This window comes from Lipophrys pholis (genome assembly GCF_963383615.2).
Source record: "Lipophrys pholis genome assembly, chromosome: 15".
Taxonomy (NCBI): Eukaryota; Metazoa; Chordata; class Actinopteri; order Blenniiformes; family Blenniidae; genus Lipophrys; species Lipophrys pholis.
Genome location: NC_137642.1, coordinates 1,588,795 through 1,613,242, shown reverse-complemented (window position 1 = coordinate 1,613,242; position 24,448 = coordinate 1,588,795). Strand labels below are relative to the sequence as shown.

General features: G+C 42.4%; 1 protein-coding gene across 1 annotated transcript in view; it reads right to left on the bottom strand.

The window, feature by feature from the left end:
- The window catches only part of b3gat2 (beta-1,3-glucuronyltransferase 2 (glucuronosyltransferase S)), a 73,244-nt gene extending 50,138 nt beyond the window's left edge, over positions 1-23,106 (bottom strand). Inside the window, exon 1 of the mRNA XM_080482412.1 lies at positions 22,209-23,106. Coding sequence (XP_080338538.1) covers positions 22,209-22,733 — 525 coding nt within the window. The 5' untranslated portion in view covers positions 22,734-23,106. The remainder of the gene's footprint in view (positions 1-22,208) is intronic.
- Between the last annotated feature and the right edge of the window lie 1,342 nt (positions 23,107-24,448).

The window sequence follows — 24,448 nt, the reverse complement described above, 5'->3', positions numbered from 1 at the left end:
AATAGTACTCCTTGAAGCCCGGCACTGACTTACACCCTATAAAAGAGCAGTACAACAGAGTCTGTAGATATGCAAACATTTTCATGAATCCTTTTAAAGACCAACATTCCATTTTGCCTTCAGAATACATGTTTCCTGAATTTGCCTTTAAAGACCGAACTTCCACCACGAAATGATGAGAAAACACATGAAAGTAAGATCTACTATTGCTTTCCTCAGTAGCTTCACTATCTGCGAGATTTCAAAAAGGGAATTCATCATCGGAAAAGCTTGTCCAATAAAAGCTTGTCAATAAAATACTCACAAAGAAAATTTAGTTTTCTTCCAAAACGGGCTTTAAAAGTCAATTACACGGAGTAGACACTTAGACACCAACATTACACAACCAGTATTTGTGCATCCCTAATTAATAAATGAAAAATTTCCACTGTGTCGTTTGTGATTGCATCAGTTTTTATTTTGTTTGAGAAGTTGTAAACCCGCTCAGCCTTCAGCTGTTATTGTGCTGAGGCTTCAGCTGGCCCCACACAACTTTCATTTGCTGACTTTAAACAATATACTTTGATATGTTTCATGCAATTTTAGGTTTGTTTATTGACAATGAAAACAAGCAAAAATGGAAACAATATGAAACATTCCCAGCAGGTAAGTTTACATGGCCACGCTTCATGTGAAAACTCATCATTTTTGCATTTTCGTTTCAGATAAGTTTCATGTTTACGTGACGTTTTGAAAACGATGTCTGTTTCCACGAAAATGGCAAAACGCTGAAAACAATGTGATGATTTTTGGCCCAATATAATTATGCACCGTGAGCAAGAAACCTACCCAAGGGGATAAATAAATACTGTCTGGATACCTTGATACATTCCTGAAGATCGATCGTGTGGGAATTTGTCCATTTGTTTGTGTTCGTCTCTGCATTATTTCACTCAGTCTGGAACTCCCTAGAAAACATGAGTTCTTCTTGAAGCTGCTTAAACTTCTTCTCTTCCTCCATGCTGGTGTTTTATTGTACTGCTCCGGTAGAGTGTTGAGGAATTAACACAGCTCGATTACTGGAAACCAAAACCAAAACTTTACTGAACTTAAAACTAGAACGGAAACAAACGGCTCTTTGGAACAAAGAACTGTATATTCAAGCAAAATTTGCATGTGTTTTGTGAGCTTCCAAAGTACGATCTTAATAATGTAGTGCAACGTCGCTGAGTCAGCTTTGTTTTTAAGTTAAAAACGGCTTTGATCCTGATGAAAGACAAAGAAAGAACGGCTGGCTCGAGCACAGTATGTCACTGAAATATTGCCTTTCTGTAAGATTTTACATTTTCAGTCACCTGGAGCATGATTTTTTTACCATCTCCTGTTCAAGCTCCGTCCAGTGTTAAATCTCCTTTATATTTCTAGAATGAACCACCAGCCATAATTGACCCGTTTGGACACATGTGCATTAGAATCTTGCCCAGAGTGGGCCGGACCAATAAAATAGTGCTTTGATAACATTTAAATTTGAACTTTAAAGTTTGTCTCTGTTGTAATACAGAAATTGTCAATATTTTCACAAAACCAAACAATCACTATGGAAAATATCTCAGCTCGGGTCTCAGTGTTGAATTGTGTCTGCTACTCTTTGTCTAAAAAAAATCTATGTTTTGTCTTGAAATTTTTACAAATGGTGGTTTGGCTGGATTTAAGCCTCTTGTGTGGAGATTTTTGCCTACGGGCTTTATGTTTGACACCCCTCATCTATCCTGCCCAACAGAGAAAGAAGCATTATCTACTATCTCCAACTGTTCATCTCCTCTCACTCAACAAACCACACATTTCATTCATTTTGACTGATTTCGTCAAGCTTTGAACTACAAATCGGTAGAGTTGCTTTAAGATGTGATTTATAAATGGTTGGAGGGGTTTTACTTTTTTTTCAGTTTTGCTCCTATTTTAAGAAGGATGGATCAACAACAGCTCAGTGTGTGGTATCTTCTTACACACACACACACACACACACACACACACACACACACACACACACACACACACACACACACACACACACACACACACACACACAGTTCTGTCAAATGTTTTTTGAGAGTGGTTTCTCAGGTGAGAAAAAATAAATCTTTATGGTGGCATTTTCTTTTTGTGTTTGCAAAAATTTGATAATTTTTTCAGCGCTTTGCTTACAATATTTACAATATAAGTTATTTCCTGTTCTTTCAGCGAAACAGTTCGTTTGTTTGGACCGACAAAAAAGCGGAGCTCCTCAAAACTGTGGCGTTGGAATATAAAACAAATAAGGCACAAGAACAAGCAGCTTTCACTGGATCCATTTTCATCCCAGGTCGACACGGGTTGTAAACAGGTGACACCGATGATGCTTCCGTCGCATATTGTGACGTAAATCTCCGTCTCCACCTCTTTAGATGCAAACCGAGACACATAGTTTTTCTAAATCGCCACTGTGGCCACAGTTTTAAAAAAATAGAATATGCGGAGACTTGTAGCTGCATTTATCTGTAAATGTAAGGCCCAAATGCAGAGAAATATCACAATTTCTTTAAATACATATAAAGTACATTTAAAAATGACCTTAGTATCCCATTGTTGTCACCTGGTGGCTTTAGTGTATAATGGCCTTTTCCTGTGTTTTCTAGTTGTCAGTCCTTCTGTGTTTCTGTGCTTCAGTGTTTTCTTGTGGACGTCGCTCCCTGGGGCTTTTTCCATTTTTGGTTTCCCTTTTTGACAGTAAAATATTTAATTTTTTTGCCAACTACAGTGTCAGGCCTCCTGAATCCACATCTTCCGACCTCACCTTGACCATTTATCAAGACATTAACAAAAGAATAAGAATATGTGCTGACCACATACACGATATTTACAACACACACGTCTTGAACTTTGGTAAGTAAGATTCCGTTTCAGATTCAGTGAGATCTTCTTCTTCTGCTCCGGTTGAGTTTTATTTGGATGAAAGTGGTAAAAATATCTCAGTTGTTCATGATGTTTGCATAGCCCTGTACTTTGTTGTTTTTTTCTCTGACTGTCTTTAAATATTGCGTGTTCTTCACGCTGCAGCAGATTCTCTGATCAGGAGCTCAGCTTCTGTTTTATTAATGGATTTTACTAGAATCTCATTGTTTCCAATACAAACAGTCAATTTAACACGTTTCCGTGCGCTTTCAAATATGTTAATTACGTCTTGCTCTTTAAACATTTTGTGCTTTTATCCAAGAAGATCATTTATTGTGTTAAAGTCCTATTTTGCAGCAGAGCTTTAGACAGTCACCCAACTCTGTAACAACCATGGGAAAGTGTGGAGCCGAAAAAAATAAAAAAATCAATATAACCTTGAATGTAATTCTTTGCCTTCTATTTTTGAGAACGGATGTGTGTGTGTGTGTGTGTGTGTGTGTGTGTGTGTGTGTGTGTGTGTGTGTGTGTGTGTGTGTGTGTGTGTGTGTGTGTGTGTGTGTGTGTGTAATTTTAAGTGATTTTTTTTCTCAGAGGAAGTAAAGTAAAAATCCATATTCTTGAACTGATGTGCAAATAGCTTTTACAGTGCAGAGCCAATAATTTTCTGGCTGGCATTCCGCTTTATGAAATCAATATGTTGCATTTACCACAGCAGATAGTCACAAAATGATAAGGTTGTGAAGAAGAGGGGTTTTTATAGAAGAACAAAAAATGACAAACCCGGCTTCGCTCTGTGTCACTGCAGTGCAGGTTATATAGCTTAAGTCTCTCAGTACAAACAACTCTCAGAAAGCACAGAGCTTGCTGTTATGATCAGCTTTGAAATCAAAGAACAAACTCTTCAGGTTCCCCGCGGGGACTGAATCAGGGAAGGAGAAACAGTAAAGGTTGCTGTGGGAGCACACAGTGGGATTGTGTGGAGATTAAGATTTTTCCTCTTCAGTTGAGAACGGCCACATCTCCAGGCAAGACGTCTCTCCTCGGGTCTGCACTGTTTTCTGCTGCTTGTAAAGATGATGCAAGTTCACATGAGCTGGTTTTAGGTACTGAGTGATCGTCCTAAGGTAGCCCTGTTGTACTGTTGTTTTTTCTGTTCTCAGAAAAAAACGTGACTCACTGAGGTGTAATATATAACTGCATATATATATACAGTATATATATATATATAATTTATCTGATGCTGAATCTCACAAATTGTGTTGAAATAAATAAATCAATTCCAGTTCTGAAAGAGACACCAATGTAGCATGTCGACTGTTTTGTTGTAACCACAGAAGCATTGTAAGCATTTAAAAGCATGTTTGAAGCACATGAGAAAACCAGCTTTGTTACGCTGTTCGGCTTTCTGTCTGGATATTCTACCTGCACTAGCTTGGTTTCTTTCCTCGAAGGTGTCCCCCATAGTTCAGTTCTCAGACCCTCTTCATTCTGCACCTGTTTGCCCCTGGTCACATCATTTGCTTCCATTGGCTCTAGGTCCACTGCTTCACTGAGGACACCAAGCTCTTCATCTCCACCAAGATCGGTGTCCCTCACCACCTCCACACTGACAAACTGCAGCGCTGAAATAAAGTCTTGGCCAAGGATATAGCAGTTTAGAATTTGAAGTTGAAGTTGAAATTTATTTTGTTTTGGCTTCATGCCTCCAATTTTGTTATAGTTAAAATTTTTTGCATGTTTGCTAAATTTGTTGAGTTTATTTTTAGTTTATTTTTTAATAGATTTCATGTTAGTTTTAGTTTTTTTGGAATATGCGCCACTTTTTAACATTTAAAAAAGACTCCAGAGCTGCTGAGACCATCATCCACACATTCAGCGCCTCATCTGGATTACTGCATCAGTCTCCTCTATGGATCACCAATGAAAACTCCATATCCTCTCGTCCATCCAGAACTCTGCTGCTTGACATGTCTGCCACATTCACACCCATAACCTCATCATCACATCCTCCATAAACTAAGTCTAACGGCCCATCATCATAGGAAATATAGACTTCCCTAAATAACCTGGTTCTAACTGACATGCCTACACTCCAGCTGGCACACTCCACACATTTTAAACTAAACTCCGTAACCCCAACTTTGACAAACAACAAATCCTTATGGGACAAAGTCTTCTCCATCACTGGTTCCTATCATTCGTGTACACCAGGGGCTTCCAACCCTGGTCCTCGAGGACCCCTGTCCTGCATGTTTTAGTTCTCCCCCTGCTTCAGCATACCTGAATCTAATGATGATGTCATCACCAAGGTTGTGAAAAAGCCCAATAACGAGCCCCCATTGCAATCAAGTGTGTTGCAACTGGGAGGAGCTAAAACATGCCGGACCGAGGATGGACACCCCTGATGTACACTCTCACATCTGCACATTGACTGGGGGGTGAGAAAGCAAACAATGTATTGCCTTTGAGGAATTGTGAGCAGAATAGAAGGAAATCTGCAACCAGTGGAACCAATCTCAAGGTAAGGTAACTATGCAAACTGCCACAGAGATAGTGAATGGTTGCCATTTGAGTTTTAAATAGCGCTGTCAAATGATTAAGATTTCTACTCAGATTAATCACAGGGTTGCTGTGGATTAATTTCAATTTGTTGCGATTAAATATAATTTATTTTTAAGCTATATTAATCACATTTTATTTTACTTGACCAAACAGACTTATGCCACATTTACACGTACCCAGGTTTTTTTTATAAAAATCGATACTTCACCCTCTACCTTTTAAAAAAATAAAATTAATTCTTCATTGACACAGACCACAGACCTGCATATACACCTGGTTCAGAGCTACTATGAGCAGCCAAACCTGTAGGGGGCAGTGTACCGAGAAGCATGAAGCCATAATAGCCAATCAGAACCCCAGAAAAAAAACACACGTCACGAATTGTGGTATAAATATCCGCCTCCCCTCTTTAGATGCAACCTGAGACACAGAGTTTCCCATCAGGTGTGCTGCCTCACCTCTCTGCCCATAAAGGAGACGCCCAGAGACACGAGGTGACAATCGGGAGACACAGTGCTGTAGAGTTGCTGCGTGGGAGTTTTTTATTTATTAATAAAAGAGTGGTGTTTTGTTAATCTGACTACGTTCCTCTGTGGGTGAACCCAACAGTGGCGAGTGCAACTGCCACAAACACCTTAAACATTTCATGTTAAGAAAAAAATGGATGGCTGAATGGACATTTATCGACATTAAAGTGGCCCGAGTACTTCGTCTTCAGCAGCGACTAAGACAACAAACTTGTTGACGTGTCGCTCAGGGGCTGTTTGCACTTGGTGGTTACACCAAAACAAGATAGCGGCTCGGAGACAAACAATCTCTGTATATCAAGCTAAGTACATCTGAAAACATTCAAGGTTCCACTACCGCAAGTGTAGACGTTTCGTTTCACCAAAGTTTCACAATGCAACAGACACACAACGAATGGGACATGGCAATTTGACACAAACCTTCATTTTGTGCAGCAGAGTTCATTTTGTTAAAATATTTGTTTGGATTATTTATGATGGACCAATCTGCATTAACGCAATTTTCACAGCCCAAGTTTTAAACTGAGGCTTGCAAACAAACTTCTGCTGCCACAAAGACACAACCTGCCACCAACGTACCTGACCACTCCTCAGTTTGAGACAGTTGAAGATAGAAAGATACAAATTTGCCTATGTGAGAATAGCAAAGAAGCGAGCAGTGTCTTTGAGGAACTTTACATAAATTACGGGTCAGGATTGTCCTATTGTATTTTATTGTATTCTGAATTCCTACCGTCTATCATCTGCAATGAAACATGAAGAACCATCCTCAGAGAAATCCCCTTTTGGAAACACGAGATAGTTTCATCCACTTCTGCAGTTCAAGTGAATCGAATTCACGTGTCTAATCCAGTCAAATTTGAAGAAATGAGTTCACCAGTCCAACCTGGAAATGATTGTGTGGAAACGTGATGTTACTCCTTGAATTTGACCTTATATACAAGCTCCCTGCTCTGACTCTCCACACTTATTGCTTCACTGACAAATCACTCAAGGCCTTTTGCTCCAGTGCTCTGCACCAGTTGAGACGACACGGAGGAGGACTCCGCCGTGTACTACCATGCTTTAAAAAAGCTGCCGTCTCATTATCAATATGGATATCTTCACCAGAGGGCAGACGCTGCTCGGAGATAACAAATAATTCATCTTTGCTGCACATGAGAAATTATTTCAGATGCAGCTGAGCACACGACAACCTCTAAGTCCTGACAAATCACAGCACCGGCAGCTCAGTCAGTAAATGCAAGCCATTTACAAGTAAACAAAAGAAAAGCTGGCAGTGAAAAGAAAAGAAGAAAAATAACGGCGTTGAGAGGAATCGCATTTCATTTGACTGGCTGCCAGGACACTGTCTGCGAGCACCGCGGCCTGGGCGGGTAATCAACTCTGACTCCCTCTCCTGCAAACAAATAGGTGAGAAGTGAATTGTGTGCGCACACAATAGAGACTCATAATGACAAAGTATATGAAATCCATTATGGATGTTCTCGTTTCCTGCCTCTTTGCCCCGGAGAGAGAGCCGTCATCGGGGTGTTTGTGAGTCGGCACGAGTGTTCGGGTGGCTGGGCCGGGGTGTGATTTTAATCAAGCGTATTTTTATCAGAGCGTTATTAATATGCATTGCAGAGGCAATCAGAGAAAGGGAGAGAAGAAATGAGCTGGGGAAAAAAATTAATGATTCAAATTAGAGAGAGGCTGAGGACCGGCTATGAAACTGATGATATGTGTGCAGGTTGAATGCTTTATGGGGGCATGAGGGGGAAAATGAAGAGCTTGAAGTGCATGCACATTGCGTGTGTGAAGGAGAGTGTCTACTAACCTATATATATACGTATATAAAGTATAAATACACACTATGCTGTCACTGTTAGTTACTAACATCTGCACTATCTGTGCGTGTCCATACACTGCACCTGCTTCATTAGATGTCTACTATATGTAAAATGACAATTTCTCTACAAATTGGGTGTAATTAGTTTTGTGACCCTAGACCAGTTGTCCCCTAATCCCAGGCCGCGGACTGGTCTGGTCCGTGGGCTAATTGGTACCGGGCCGCACATCTTACAACTTAAATTATTTCAGTTTCATTTATCATCCGATTCTAAACAATGTTTTATTTTGAGAAATCACCAGATTCTTTCTGCTGGTCACATGTCTTACATACATCCTCTTTCTCCCTAAAGAGATTACACCAACCGTAACCTTAAAACTGCTGTACCGCCTACATGTGCGAACAGGTACGATGAAGCCAAAATTATTGCTCAAGACCTGAACTTTATTTTGACACTGCCACAGAAACACTCGGCACAGCATGTGTTCACCCGCAGCATTCCCTCAACTCACGGTGCAACACAGAATGCAACTAAATAAAACCAGCAAGGACTCAAACTGATAAAGCAACGATCACCAACACCATAAGTGAAACCCAGAACTATGGCTCGTAAACATGGCAACAGTCAAACAAAGTCACAGGGAGCATTTCCCACAATCCCCTGCGACGCTCCCTCAGTCCGCTGTGGTAGCTACAATACATTACCACTAAATTAAAACTCCCAAGATAGCAAAATGAACAAAAAACAAATGTCTTTGGAAAGTTTCTTTGCGCGGGGTAAAAGAGCCAGCGAGGAGACAGAAGAAGAATTTAAAGCCAAACTGGATTTGTGGGGACGGTGCGTGAACAGAGGAATATTTGACATGTTTCAAACATTAGCAGGGATTTTGGACGAGACTGAGCCGGACCCTTCATTCTCCCAACTGGAGCAACATCACCTGTCTTTGCTTTTAAAAGCGTTGGAGCGATACTTCCCAACAACAAGACCCAGGAACTGCCAAGGTATGGATCCGCCAACCATTTCCCAACCAACCAGGGGAACCCAGCGTATCTCTGTAAGAAGATCAACTGCTGGAGATCGCAAATGACGGAGGCCTTCAAAGTATGTTTGAGACAACGACTCTGTTGTGGATTAAAGTCCTGGCAGAAACCCTGAGGCGCCACAACAGCACTGAAAACCCTGTTGCCATTTCCCACATCCTCTCTGTGTGAAGCAAGGTTTTCTGCAGTGACACAACCAAACCTAAGCCACGGAGCAGACTGGACATTAGCACATTTCAGGTGTCATGTCTCCCATCACCACTAGATGGGGTCGTCTCGTTACAGAGAAACTATCTCAGGGCTCCCACTGATTTAGCGTTATGGTGAGTTGTATTTTTCATGCACTTTATATTTGTTTTTGTGGTGTATCTCATGTTGAGGCATGTTTAACCTTTACCATGACCAACAGAGAGTGTGACTTTGTTATATTGACGACTCTGGAGGCTTGAATCTTGAGTAAAACATCCACTTTACTCGGCTCGTAACAATAACAATAACGATAACAATAACACCTGAATGCCACACACCTCGGCATTTTGCATATTCCAACTACGGATGCTCGTTAGGCCTAAACAGCAATACGTTACAGGGCTGAGAGGCCGTTACTCATGTTATGATGTTGGCACAATGTTACGAGGGTGCTGCTAATAAAGTTGTATACACAGTGGACTCACCTTTATTATTATATTTAGAAAATATCCGTTTTCATGCCAGTTGTATTATTTTATTTTGTTGTATTTATCTGCCACACCTTAAGGCTGATCAATGAAAATATTGTCTGACATTAAGCCAGTCCAGGGCGCAAAAAAGGTTGGGACTGCTGCTCTCGACACCAAGATTATATCAGAGAGACTACCCGGCCGTCTGTCCATCCGTCTGTTCATCCAACCATCTGTCCGTCCATCCATGGTACATCCACTCATCCACCCAACTGTCCGTCCGTCCCTCCATCCATTCATCCATTCATCCATCCATCCATCCATCCATCCATCCATCCATCCATCCATCCATCCATCCATTCACAAGGCTTTGGAGAAAGCGTTTTGGGCTGTCTGTTAGCACAAACTTACTGCTATGCTAAACTAATCAAAACCTGAATTAAATAGTATGAATGTTTAGTTATTGTGTGTTCAAATGCTGATCTTTCAATTTTTTGGGGGGTCTCGGAGCGACGCGGTCTCACCTACTCCCGTAACCACCGGGCAGCTTTGTTGGCCCGGTTCTGAGCACCGGAGTTCTGACTAGATGTCGGATCATGCAGCCAGAACTCTGGTGATCGTGCAGATGTGGTTTAGCAGTTAGCAGTTTGGTTGCTAAATGTGGCTATGTGCGTGAGCTTATCTCGATCAGAAAACCAAACGTCGGCGGTCGGGTTAGTGTCGGGGGGAGAGAGAGAGGGGGAGAGAAGAGAAAGACAGGGAGTTCTGGCAAGGTTTGGTTCCGAAACCCGGTCCTCCAGTCAGAGATCCCAGTGGGCCTGGTGCTCACTTGGACCTTTGGTTCTGAGGTGGAAAACCTGAGTCTAGGACTTGCGGTGGTGCACGTGGGCGGCGGCGTTCACGCGCGTAAAGGGAGAGGCTGCTGCAGCTCCTCACGAAGCTGCAGCGTTAATGACACATTGAATCACATTGCCTATTAGCTTCACGCTAATCTAACAATGCTGCCCAGACAAAGCTCTTACTGTTTGTTGCGCGTTGTTCAGCACCGCTCGTGGTGCTGTGCGGTTCTGTGAGGCCGCGGTAACTTGTCCGTTATTACCGGGTCTGGGTTCAGCACCCCAAACCCAGACGATTAGGCCCTGCATTCAAGCTACAGAAGGTGAGAGCGGTGCAGCTAAAAGGGGGGGAGCGGGGATGGAGGGGCACAGGCTCGCGTCCCCAAGGATCCCAAAAAAAACCAGTAAGTAGTCAAAACTGTGTCCTGCTCATCCGGCTGAAGTTTGGTTTGGTTCCATGGTTTCACTTTGTGCTCTCTTTTCCGTCCCGAGGCAGCAAGTTTGAATTTCGGACCCCTGCGGAGTCCGGGTCAGTTTGACCAATGAGTGGCTGGCAGCTCGTGCTCTGTATCCGCTGCACAGTTTCTATTGGTTCCCAACCTGGGGGTTGCAGCCCTACCAGGGTGGCTGCTTTCCTCCCTGCTGTTTTACAGCCTGTTTTATTGTTCCTGGTGTATCTCCTCTGGGGGGGAGAAACTGCTTGGAGGAGTTCAATGGAGTCTTGAGTCCAACACTGACAAAAGACCAGATCATGCGAGAATCGTTAGTAAAATCCAAGTTCATGGCTTAAATCAGTCGGGCTTTGTAGGACAGCCAAGGTATCGGTCAGAAGCCCGTGACCACTATCAAATTGTGTCTGATATTTGGAGAGTCATAGTGGCATCTGCTGCTGTGAGCTGCAGCATGCACAAAAAAAAGTGTTTGGTTTACATTGAGTGTGTATCGTTGGAAAATGAAAAACCACAACAGTAGATGCTGACATGTAAAATACTAGTTGATGCTAACCGATGCTAACAAGACTTACTTTAAGCTCCTGTTGCAACATTACCCTCCAGGTTGTTCTTTTTGAGTCACGACCGTGTCTATATCCTCCTGTTTTTTGGGGATTTCTTTCCAAACACGTCACAAACCTCTGTGGATGCTACACCAAGGTGAGTTATCACTGGATGACCAAACCTAACCTTAACGCCTGAAGACAGAATGTGTAAATTTAATTTCAATAAAATAGCTTCAGTGAATTTCCGCTTCTCCTCAGCGGGAATGTATCACAGCCTTTGTTAAACACAACAGAATAAAGAAGATTTGATGAAAGACTTTTGAATAAAGCCAAGGTGGTTCTCCAAGCTGGCAGTTCAAAAAGAGAACACATTGGAAATGAGCAAAGATCCCCTACCCTGAGACCGTGAGTCTCATGCTCTACCAACTGAGCTAGCCGGGGGACTCCCCCTGCATTCCACCTTTTACACATTCACATTGGCCCCTAAAGGAATTAGTGGTTTCCGTCACCTTCCTGCCCCCGTCCCCAACCAACCACGGTCGATTTCACTCACCAAGGTTTGACTTCTTTCTGCTTTGCTTCCCAACATTATAACCCTCCTGAAAATAGGTTCTCTGATGACACTAATTGCTCCGTACGGGTTTGAGAAAAATTTTATTTCTCTTTTCAATCCGGTGCTTTTATCCCACCAGTTTCTCATTGTTGCCCTACCGTTCTGTGCAGGGCAAGAGTATTTGGAAACATGATCAAATATAGTCCTGTGCTTGTCTGAGAATTGTTCATGAAAAAAAAAAAAAAAGTGAAATTCAGACTGACCTAATAAACTCTCATTGGAAATTCTGGTTAATGTCAAAGATGAAATAGCGAGGAAAAGTTTGTGGGGGCTCGTCCACTGAGGCCGAGCGATCTGAATAGGAATTGAAAAGCTGCCGCCGACTGCAATGACGTTCCACCTGTAATGTACAGTTTGAGAGGACATCACACTGCATCAGGACTAATAAATGAACACCAGACCCAGTGTGGCACCATCCAGGGAAGTTGTTCCTGAGTCACGCTCCAGCGCAGAGCATCCGCAACAGTACCTGCTCCCTAAAATAGTCGCAGCCACTGCTGCCGAGCCCCCGGGGCCCGGGGGAGTTCAATTATTCAAAAAAGGTCTGACGAAAGTCTTGCCTTACTGACAGGCTGCTGTAGCTGAATCAAACCACTCTGCCATGCTGCCGTCAGCTGCAATCCCACATACTCAGAGTCAGCTTTTCAGGAAAGAAAGAAAGAAAGAAAGAGTGAGAGAAAGCACAGCTTAGGTCTGGGAGAGTCAGTGCACCAAGATACTGACCTAAGAACTATTGAACTGCACTCCAAACTCTGGAGTGACTTTTAGATGAGTCACAGTAGTGACGATACGTTACCTTCCTGAGAAAAGCTTGTTTGTTTGTTACAAGTAAAAAGGTTTGATAATATCTACATACTGGTTCTGTTGGCTCTGATCCATGCGTTCAAAGCATTCAGATCCATAGACAAAACCTACAAAATACAAAGAATGATCACTATCATTCAATATTGGAGCAAGTCACTTCATTCTGCTACGGTGAAATGCACTGGTTTAATTCACCGTTTAATAGCATCAGACTTATTGTTGTCATAATGTCATTTGCACACTAAGTTACAGTTTTGATATATTTCTGAGACCTCAGACTGGATTAGCTTATGATTTCATCTAATCAGCTAACTAATGCAAGTCACATAGCATCAAGCTAACCATTGATACGATAGCATTCAGCTGACCAATCCTGAATCATCAATCTTTGGTATTGGGTTGACCGATGGTGAATTCTTTAATTAATCGTTCAGATAACTAATAGATGTATAAAAGTGCTCAATGGTGGCTTTATCAAGCCATCCCATAACGTTGTGCTGAACAACAGCTTTTCATCCTTTAACTGGTCATTTGAGTGTGGATCACTCTGTTAACCAGACTTGTACGTTGTGTACCAAATGTTGGTGGTTTCATTTATCTGGTACATTCTGCTGCACTGCCCAATGGTGGACTTTATCAGGATTGTTGATTTAATCATGTAGCTATAAATTCTGGTTATGAACTCCTCACATATCAATCAGCTGATCGATGGTGACTACATTAGTCAGTTACATGGTATCAGGAAAGGGGCTGCAACCTTCTTTCACATCAAAACAGTCTTTGTCTCTTTCCTCCAAATAAAATTCTTCTCGAGCCAGAAAACCCTTTAATCATAAATTATCACACATCACAGTTATTTATATAGTTTTGCTAAATGTACATTCATGACGTTTCATAACTACATTTTTGCTGTTTTAGCTTTTGTAGCCATTTTAACCATTTGACATGTTTTTGTAGCTTTTTTTTGTTCTGTTTTTGTTTTTTCCAATTCTCTATTTTTTTCTTATGTTCTTTAGTAATTTTAGCAGTTTATAGCCTTTTGTAAATGGAAACTGTAGCTGTTTGTGGCCTTTTAACCAATTTTAAGCAGGAGTCTTTTTGAAAATAAGCCAGGTGTGAATAAAAAATGTAGGGAAAAAATAAGATGAAAATTGTTCTACATATAATTTTCTAATGCTTCGGAGAGCCAATATAGCGGAGCTTAAGAGCCACATGTGGCTCTAGAGCTACAAGTTGGAGACCCCTGGTGTGACTTTAACGGTAGGTCACGTCCCGTTAGGCTAAGTATTGATGGACATGTCATCACTCACCCAGTCTCTGACCCATTCAGCCAATTCAATTTAAGTCTGAGAGCTGTCCTATCTGAAACTGCCGACTATTTTGAGGGTGTAAACTTTTAGAAACAGTCTTTCCTGACTGATCAGCTGACAGTCTGCTTGTGTTTTTCCTGAAATGATTTTCTTCTTGGAAATGTCAGTCATATCCTTCATTTTAAATACTAATGCAATGCAACCAATGTATACACATTTTATCATTGCTTGACAGCAAAATTGTATTCTTTTGCTGCTAATTGATTTTCCTTCAAACTGATAAATCCTTCCAGGATGTATTACAAAATATTCTGTTAGTAGTAACCTGAAACCACAGACAAAGCTTCTACTATGAAAGGTCTTACCCCAAAGCAACTTTAAATATCCAACAATCACCGTTCTTCTTCTATAATCACCCAAAGATCTAAAAAAAGGTGGAGTTTTTTTTAATTAAAAATATTTTAAACAACATGAACTGATGGTAGCCTCGTGAAAAAGTTCTGATGAAAAAATAATGCTAAAGTACTTCAGGAAAGGCAGAGGAAACAGTTGTCTGAGGGCCAATCGAGGTGTAATTGCATGGGAGGCAACAAAGGAGTGGTCTTGTATTTTCTGAGGCTCTAACTGCTGTGAGGCGACTCAGCCGTAACATGTTGTGCGCATAATAAACCATGCCAAACCGAGACTTGGCTAATGTGCACAAAGCAGGAACACGCCCTTTGGCTCTGGTCTTAATGCAAAACGTCTTTCCACCTGACTTCTCGCTGTGATTCAAGTGCCGGAGAGACTGCGAGAGCAGAAAAGCGGAGAGGGCCTGTTAAACATTTCCTACAAAGACAATGTTTTTTTTACAAGAAGGGGAAACGGAGAGTGGTTGTAACACATTTTGCTCATTACTCTGAGAAAAACAGCCTCGGCAGTTACTTTCATGGAATCAACAGCCCAGAATGAGGCTGATTTTGGCCTCGGCTGGAGTTCTTCATTTTTTAATTGGGCAGCTGCGGGTCAGAAATATCTCTTGCCCCACAGTAGCTGGTGGAAGAAATGAGAGTGTTACCTCATTCTGCTCTGGCTTGGAGGTTTTACTTGGCTGGGACATTAACTGTGTGTTAAACAATTAATATCTACGTTTACATTTTCAAATGTACCTTTTTTTTAAAGATATTTCAAAGATGTAACGTGGAAAAAGGAAAATAAGAAAGAGCAGTTATCCAAAAGGTGGTTCTTCTGTTCCCCTGTTCCTTTTAAAATGCACAACAAATTGTTGTCCATTGTTCTTATTGCAGAAGAACTATTTACTGGGGCCATGGTGTGCAGACACCCAGTAGCAACCCAGTGTTAATGGAATCTGAGCATTTATGAAAAGTTCCACCTTGGGAGGCGTTTTCAAAAGGTTGCGTTTTCAGTGGCTCCGAGCTCCGCTGTCGTTTCAACAGACGCTCCAAACGCAGCGAAAGCTTTGCGTTTTCACAACAAATGTAAACAGGGTCTGTTCATGTTTATTTGGAAATGTACAATAACAATGTATAAGAATGCTGAAGATGATTCACATAACTTAACCAGTGTTAATAAAGGTATCCTCTAATAAAAGGACTATTAGTGTAAAGTATGTATTTACAAAAAAGAGTGAAATAAATGGGATGGAAAAATCTAAATCCTCTCTATAATGTCCACTTTTTCAAAAGTCGTTGCTTGCACAACAATAAAAAGTTGATGTGTTGAAGAAATTAAAACCCGGGGTCTTGACAAAATAATATTTTTGTTTGCTTAAATGTTACCTCAGCTATTTTATTTGCTGAAATGATGTAAGGGTTTCTAATGGGAAGTTGCCACCCACTGTAAGCACAGTTATTGCCATCAGCCTGAAGCCTGCTGGCAGTTTCTGCAGGTTATTACTGCTGTATGACAGACGATTATCTCTCTATGACAGGCCATTACCTGCACAGAGGATCCGCGTAATGAAATGGGAAGGCAGAGGGACGACGGCACACTATCAACAAATCAAACACATGCTTTTTACACTGAGTCACACTGGCTGAATCTAACCCAGCTCCGGTGGGCTTTTATACTCCAGTGTTGCATTCAGGGGCATACAGTAGAGGAGGAAACGCCTTCAATAAATGGTTCTTATTCATGTGTCTGTTAGGGTTGTTTGGTATACCGGTACTGTATTGGTATCGCAGTACTGACACCTTTAAAACAATACTATACTGGGCCCGACCGGTACCGGTATTTTTTTTTTTTTACGTCACCGCGTAGCGTCACTGTGTTGTAATTTGCACCGAGGAGAGTCGTCAGTCTCTCTGTGGGGGAAGCGTCGGCCGGCTGCTCCGCTTTCTGACTTTCATTCACTTAGGATTTTAGTAGACGTGGGCGCAGCGAATGGCCGGGGAGAGTCATCGTTGACGGAGGGTGCGCACGAGATATTGACAGCTCTTTACGCGATCGTGGGGGGCGGGGGGGTTACGGAATATTTTGGACAATCGAAAGTGCAGAAAAAAGCGCTCAGGTTTATTTTATTTTATTTTTTTTACAATCTGGTTTCTCTGAGATGGGGTGCGCGAGCAACTGAATAGCGCTTCATACTCGACCTTATTTACCAACAACATTCCTGGACACAACTTCAAAATAAAAGTCAAAACAACGTATTTTCAGAACAATCTTCTCCCAACTGAGCTTGTACTTTGAAAAGAATACCGGATGCACAGGCGTAAGTGACATGGCGTTGGCGTCAATGTGAGACTGCGCATGCTAACTGACTCAAACAAGCCTTGGAAACTCCGTAAAAAGAAATCGAGTGCATCACTAACAGAGCAGCAAAGAGCAAGAGTCTGGCGAGAGAGAGAGGAATAAAAGAGAGAGAGAGAGAGAGAGAGACAGAAGGGAAACAATGGCTGCTGCTACATCCACAAGGCCGCAACTTGTACAAAAAACAGGTGCTAAAAGTGCTATATAGAAGTACTTTGGCTTCAAAACAAATGAGCACGGTGTCGCCATTAACACCGAAGCACCAATGTGCAAACAGCATTTAAGAACATGTCTGGCCAAGGGTGGAAATACTACTAACCTGGCTAAACACCTGAAGGACCAGCACCCAGACCTGCATAAGGAGTTCAGAGAACGACAGGTAATAACTTATATACCCATGAAAAAATAGCTCTGGAAAAAAAAATTAAAGCTATTATAAATATAATATAATAAATACTATAAAAGAATATAATATGAAAATATTTTATTTGAGCCATTTAATGTTGTAAAGATTACTGCAAAATGACATACCATTTAAAGACATTGGTCCTACTTAAGACAGGCTGTATCTAATGACATTTTTTGTGTTCTCTTTTTATTTGGAAAAGTATCAAAGTATCGGAAGTATTGAACTACATGGTGGTATCGGTATCGATACCAAAATGTTATCGTGACAACACTAGTCTCCATTCAGAAATTATAGAAAAAATCTACTTTGATTGAGTGGATTGTTTTTGTTTAGCACCTTTTCCATTAAATCTGAGCCAAATCTTCTTATTTATCCAATTTTCAGTCCAGCAAAGACTTGAGGAAATTCCTGTGACTGAAAACTTTCTTACGGGATCCTTACTTACATTACTTTGACAGTGAACTGGCAGAAACATTAACGTTGGGGTTCAGGACATGAATGATATTGTTAATTGTCATACCTGAACCCATCGCAGGTTGGTTTAAATTTTCATTTTGCCTTTATTCAATCTTTTATTATCTGTTGTTACAAGAACGACGCCATAGTAATCAGGGCTTTGAAAACTCACATTAATACGAAAATGTGGCCAACTCCGGTTTTCGGCTGGAAAAAATGCCAATATGTTAACCTGAAGCTATTCTGGTGCTTGTTATGTTACGTTTAAATACGTTTTAAACATTTGAACATTTTTAAACATTTGAAAGAATGAAGGTGCTTGAAAATTGTAGAAAGTGGAACATTTTAATTAGATGTTTAAAGTTCCTAGAAAGATTAATTATTTTGTGATAAAAAAAAAATAAAAAATTGCAATCAAACACTTGTGGTATATAATAAAAACTAGAATGATGAATCAAGAAAAATAAAATGAAACTCCTATATGAGGCATGTTTCATTTAAAGAGCTTTGTGCATAGACAAAATGCTAATAATATACCAATATACAAGGAGTGTGCAATATGTCGATATTAGATCGTAAAAGATTAGTACGTGTTGACGATCTGACAAAGCAGAGATCGTAGAATCTTCTGTAGAACACATTTTATATGTTGCAGGTCTATGCTGTGTAGCATGGCGTCAGCATAGAACTGCAACATATAGAACACACACTCTATCTTACAGTTCTAGGCTGACGCACACACGCATCAGAAGTTTCACGTTCACCTGACCAGCCAATCACAGTGAATTACGAGCTTGTCTGTTTTTGTCGTGTAGCGAGGAGGCGTGGCTGAAGGAGAAACGGGGAGTTGGTCAAGAAAAGAAACTCCACGTCCATCGTGAGGACACGGTTTGACTTTTCCCCAAACGACAAAACACCAACAACCATGATTTGTCTGTAGCTGCCGTGAACAAGCACGGTTCAGTAATCTGTCATAATGCGCCTCCTTTTCAGGAGAGAAAAACTCTGTCAGATGTCTGAGCAGGAAAATGTTCTAAAGCTGTTGGATTGACGAGGTTACTGTCAGTTCAGTTGTGTAGCAGATGTGACTGTTTCTACATGTGGGTACTGGATGTGTAAATACATGTCTAGGATGTATAAAAGTATTTAGTCTATTGTCGAAGAATACATGCATCTGTTATATATATATGTATCCAATTATAAATAGCCAACTTTGCCTTGATTTCGCTGGTTTTCAGGCTGCTTGTTTGCCCAGTGACGATGCAGCCTGCTGTTGTCTCGAGAATTACGTCATATTAATGCGTCACCTCAAATATAAACATGACGTGTCACCGGTGTGGACATTTTTCACTATTTCTGAAAAAGACAACAGTATGCAATAAATGTTCAGTGGAAGTGTAAAAAAAAGAAAAAAAAAATATTTCAACACATCCACCTTACATCTTTGCCTTTCTTTACCGCAGGTTTTTCTATAAACTATTAAAACTCTTATAACAAAATGTTATCCTGCATCCCTGCCCAAAAGGCAACACAAGTTTTGCGTTTTCACTTGAACAAGTTGTCGCGTAAATGGGGCATTTCTATTCATACTTTGATAATCCTCTTGGGGAAATTCCTTATCCTGCATTTACCCATCTTATTTCTCGGTGGGTCGCCAGATAAAGGTGCTCTGGGGAGCTGCTGAAGGTGCAAAACTTCACAATGAATTAATGATTATAATTGCAGTTAAACGTGATGGACATTTGTCCTGCTGTCTTTGATTAAGTAATTGAGTTTGTCAAGTCAAATATGTGCCTTTTGCTAACTTCTTAAACGTGACAATGTGTGTTTTTTTTAGTTTTTTTTACATATAAATATCATTGAAATGAAAACTAAACCTTTGGTGTACTTTTAAAAGAAACAAACAATTAAATGTAACAATAAGATTTCAAAAAAATTTTAAAAGGGTATTGTGATGTAGATTTTCTTTTTATCCACTTTTATCGAATAAACGTTTGATTGAATCAAAACAAAGTCAGACTAAAGGAGAAAAGCATTGTGATGAGCCACCGTGAATCGAAACTCGCTCTGAAAGGGAGGCAAAAGAGTGAAAACCCATTTTTATTCACTTTTAGAAAGCTAACATATGCAGACGGGATAATGCATTAACCAACTAAATACCTGCTGTATATTCATTCTGATTTGACGGATCCGAACCTGGGTACGCAGCCCTGCTCTGTATTTCTCAAGCACTATAATTCACACTAAATTAAGCAATGTGATATTTTGGGGTGAGTGAATGGCAGTAATCAGTGAGGAGCAATCAGAGGCATTCTTCCCGCTTGTTGATTCGCTCACAAGAGTCGCTTCAGATTGGATCGCTCCCAGATGCCTGTCAGGGTGGAGTTCGGTACATGGCAGAAAGGTCACGATGCAATGCGGGTCAACACGTACGTGAGTCACACATATCTATCAAGATGTTAGTGCAGGAGGTAGATGCTGCCACTTTTAGACTCCAGCCTGGTTAAAACCTCATCCTATAGCCATGCTGACAATTATTCAACCCCAGTGCTCCAAAACACCCCAAGAACCTCCCGTTCCTCTTCGTCCATCCATCCATCCATCCATCCATCCATCTTCTCCAACTTATCCGTTTCCAGGTCGCGGGGGTGGCAGTCTGAGCCCGGTCACCCAGATCACATTGCACCGATTAAGAATCTTTCCTGCGGTTTAGAGAGCCCACGGGAAGGTGGCACCCAGCGTGGGACATGAACCCACAACCTTGAGATTGTGAGTCTCATGCTCTACCAGCTTAGCTAGTCAGGGACGTCCCTCTTTGTCTGTCTGTAAATGTGTCATTTTATCAGCTTGCCTATTAGTGGGGTGTGGAGCCTCCCCAGGGGGCAGCGCAGAGCTCTGCTGGGAGCACAGACACAATTTTAGAGTTTCAACTGCTGTGAAGGAATTCAGCGCCTGACAACAACCTGCTAATGAAGCCTCATGCAGCACAGCAATGACATAGAATCCATCCATCATCCATCCAACATCCGTTCGATTCCATTCTCTGCCTGTCTTGGGGGAAGAAACTGAGCCCCAAACTGCCTGGGTGAATGCAGTGAGAGAGTGAGTGGTTGGTGGTGGTCAGAGGGTTGGTGGTGGTCAGAGGGTAAATGCAGTGAGAGAGTGAGTGGTTGGTGGTGGTCAGAGGGTAAATGCAGTGAGAGAGTGAGTGGTTGGTGGTGGTCAGAGGGTGAATGAGTGAGAGAGTGAGTGGTTGGTGGTGGTCAGAGGGTGAATGAGTGAGAGAGTGAGTGGTTGGTGGTGGTCAGAGGGTGAATGAGTGAGAGAGTGAGTGGTTGGTGGTGGTCAGAGGGTGAATGAGTGAGAGAGTGAGTGGTTGGTGGTGGTCAGAGGGTGAATGTAGTGAGAGAGTGAGTGGTTGGTGGTGGTCAGAGGGTGAATGAGTGAGAGAGTGAGTGGTTGGTGGTGGTCAGAGGGTGAATGAGTGAGAGAGTGAGTGGTTGGTGGTGGTCAGAGGGTGAATGAGTGAGAGAGTGAGTGGTTGGTGGTGGTCAGAGGGTGAATGCAGTGAGAGAATGAGTGGTTGGTGGTGGTCAGAGGGTGAATGCAGTGAGAGAGTGAGTGGCTGGTGGTGGTCAGAGGGTGAATACAGTGAGAGAGTGAGTGGTTGGTGGTGGTCAGAGGGTGAATGCAGTGAGAGAGTGAGTGAGCGGTGGTGGTCAGAGGGTGAATGAGTGAGAGAGTGAGTGGTTGGTGGTGGTCAGAGGGTGAATGCAGTGAGAGAGTGAGTGAGCGGTTGGTAGTGTGCTGTGGCTACATATGGAGTTTACCACCATCTAGTATGGAGTGAATAAATAAAGCAATGGAAAGTGTCTTTGAGTGTCCAGAAAAGCGCTATATATAGATACCCATGCATTATTATCATCTATCTATTTATGTGAATATAAATGTATTTACTTAAAGATTTATTTGAATCTATATTAACAAAAATATTTTGTATCTTGGTGTATATATGTTTTTACAGTTGTTTTTATGGATGTATATCTTTAGATTGTAACTTTTTTACAGTGTAGGTGCAAGTGTATGAGCATACATGTACACTTTTAGAGTGTATTTAGATCTATAAAGATAGATGGATGGATGGATGGATCGATAGATAGTTTTACAGTGGAAATGTATATAGTGTGTGTGTGTGTGTGTGTGTGTGTGTGTGTGTGTGTGTGTGTGTGTGTGTGTGTGTGTGTGTGTGTGTGTGTGTGTGTGTGTGTGTGTTTTGAATTTATATACATCTATTAAATACATAAACTATTTCTACAGTATTTAGGCTGCATGTATAAATACTTCTATTTGATTTAATTGCTTCTTTTTAATCAATTATATTAAAGTGTCCAAATAGAAGGACAGGTGCAGGACGAGAAGAGAAATTACTGAGTGGTGTTATGTTTACTTGACTGTAATGCAGTAATGATGTAACTGTCCCTCAGAGAAAAGCAACGCGTTACCTCCTCGAACAGCTCCAGGCTGTACGTGTTGTCGTCGTCTGCGAAGAAGACGACCCCGGAGTCCCGGCGGCCGCGGTGCAGCCGGAGCCACGCGAGAGCCGCGTTTCGCTGCTCGGTGGCGCGTGGCATCCCGGCGCGCTTGAACCTGCGCGGGGTGAACATGTGCAGGTGCGTGAACGGGACGCCGCACCGGGCCAGAAAGCGCGCCACCAACTCGGTACGCGACGTGGAGTCTTCCACCACGACCCAGTGGAAGCGGGGCACCTGGCGGAAGGCGTGGGCCAGCCGGGTCAGCTCCGCCTTCTGCACCGGCCGGGTGTAGGTGGGCGTGATAGCGTAAATGACCGGCAGGGCGGACTGGTTGTGCGCGCCCGGGGCGCCGGTCCGGGTCGTACGCTGCGCCCTGCCGGACCGGCCGGCCAAAGGAACCCGGATCGCCCGCTTACTGTCGATATCGATCATGATGATGACGATGAGGACCCAGGGCAGCAGGATGAAGAAGCGGCTGAAAAAGACCGATTTCATGGCTGAAGTTCTCTCACTCCATCACGCCATCAACTCCAGAGAGCTTTCTTTTTTTATCCTTTTATCCACCAAACAACAACATCCAGTGTGCTGAGTCCGCTCCAAACTATCACAACCATCTGCTTCATCCCGCCTGTCCCGCCGGACCGTTTCTCTCAGCCTCCCTCCTCCTCCTCCTCCTCCTCCTGCGGATCCTCTCGTATGGGACCTCGTCTTCTTCTTCCTCCTCTCTCCTTCACGATCCCGGTTAAATCCCCATGCCCGGCGCGGCGCGCTGTTCTTCTCCGAAGCGTAGCAGCCGGTGCGGTGCTTCCCTGCAGCGGACGGACTCATCCGGCGACGTGCGCCGCCGAGGAGCGTCACCGTGCGAAGGACGGAGCGCCGCTCGGAGTCTGAGGAGAGATAGAGGCAGGAGGGGAGGAGCAGGTGCAGAGCAGAGCAGAGCAGAGGAGGGAGAGAGAGAGAGAGAGAGAGAGAGAGAGAGAGAGAGAGAGAGAGAGAGAGAGAGAGAGAGAGAGAGAGAGACCCGGGGAAAGCAGAGGAGGGAGCCCTTGCAGCTCACACAGTGTTTGTCGAGAATAAATTATTAAAGGGAAATAGGACTCCATATGAGAACCCACAAGAGGAGTTTAAATCCAGGGGTGCTTGAGGGACTTTCACCAGCAGTGTGGAAACATGCAAACACATTTTTCACTCAGCTTCCAGTTCAACCCAGCTCATTGTATTATGGTGACATAATGGGTCCCCATTCACACAATAATGTTTCAACTGAAAACTATAGCAATGTTGTGAAAATAATGCCCGTTTACATGGCAACAGTAGGAACACTGAAAACAATGTAGTTCTCCTGTTGGACCACTAGAGGGTGCTGTTGTTTTTGTAATGAAACCAAAAACCCATGCAATCAGAGAACAATAAGCATTAACAATGGCAGAACACAGACATTCCAGTGGACAGATGACCGTGACTGTCAAAATAAAACTACCTGTGCAGACCCTCAATGCCAACACCAATTAGTAGGATTCACAAAATAGACTTAGCTGTTGCTTTGAAACTAACTGCAATCAGCAGAGGTTTTTTATTTGCCACAACATGGCAGGACGACATGACACACAAAAGTCTCTTCACTCCTGGTTGCCAACTTCCAAATATCAAACTAAACTAAACAAACAAAGCAACAAAAACACAACATAACACAATCATTACCAACACTAACAAGCCTAATATAACCCCAAATAAAGACATTTGAAACACCGCCAACCCAACTCCCATAATACATTGCAGCGATCAGCTCCGCCACGCTACAATATGTTTCGGCTGGCCAGTGTTAATCTAACAAAATCAAGATGGTAAAACAGCATTAAAGAAACTTAAACAGTGATTCAATAGCAGGCTCTAGACTCTCCCAACAAGATATATCTCATGACATGGCAGAGCATCTGATGTTTATGTTGGAAACACAGAGATAGCACGGTTATGTCTAAAGGCAGCTAGCGATCTGCCTTCTTTCCTAAATGATTTTCATATTGGGGAACTGACTGCGCATGAGCAAACATCCAGACACTGGATATGACCGGCAAAGGCAAAGCAGCTATGTGTCTTCAGGAAAGGGTGTGGCCTTCAGGAGAGAGGGTGTGGCCTTCGTGAGAGGGTGTGGCCTTCAGGAGAGAGGGTAAGGCCTTCGGGAGAGGGTGTGGCCTTCATGGGGAGGGTGT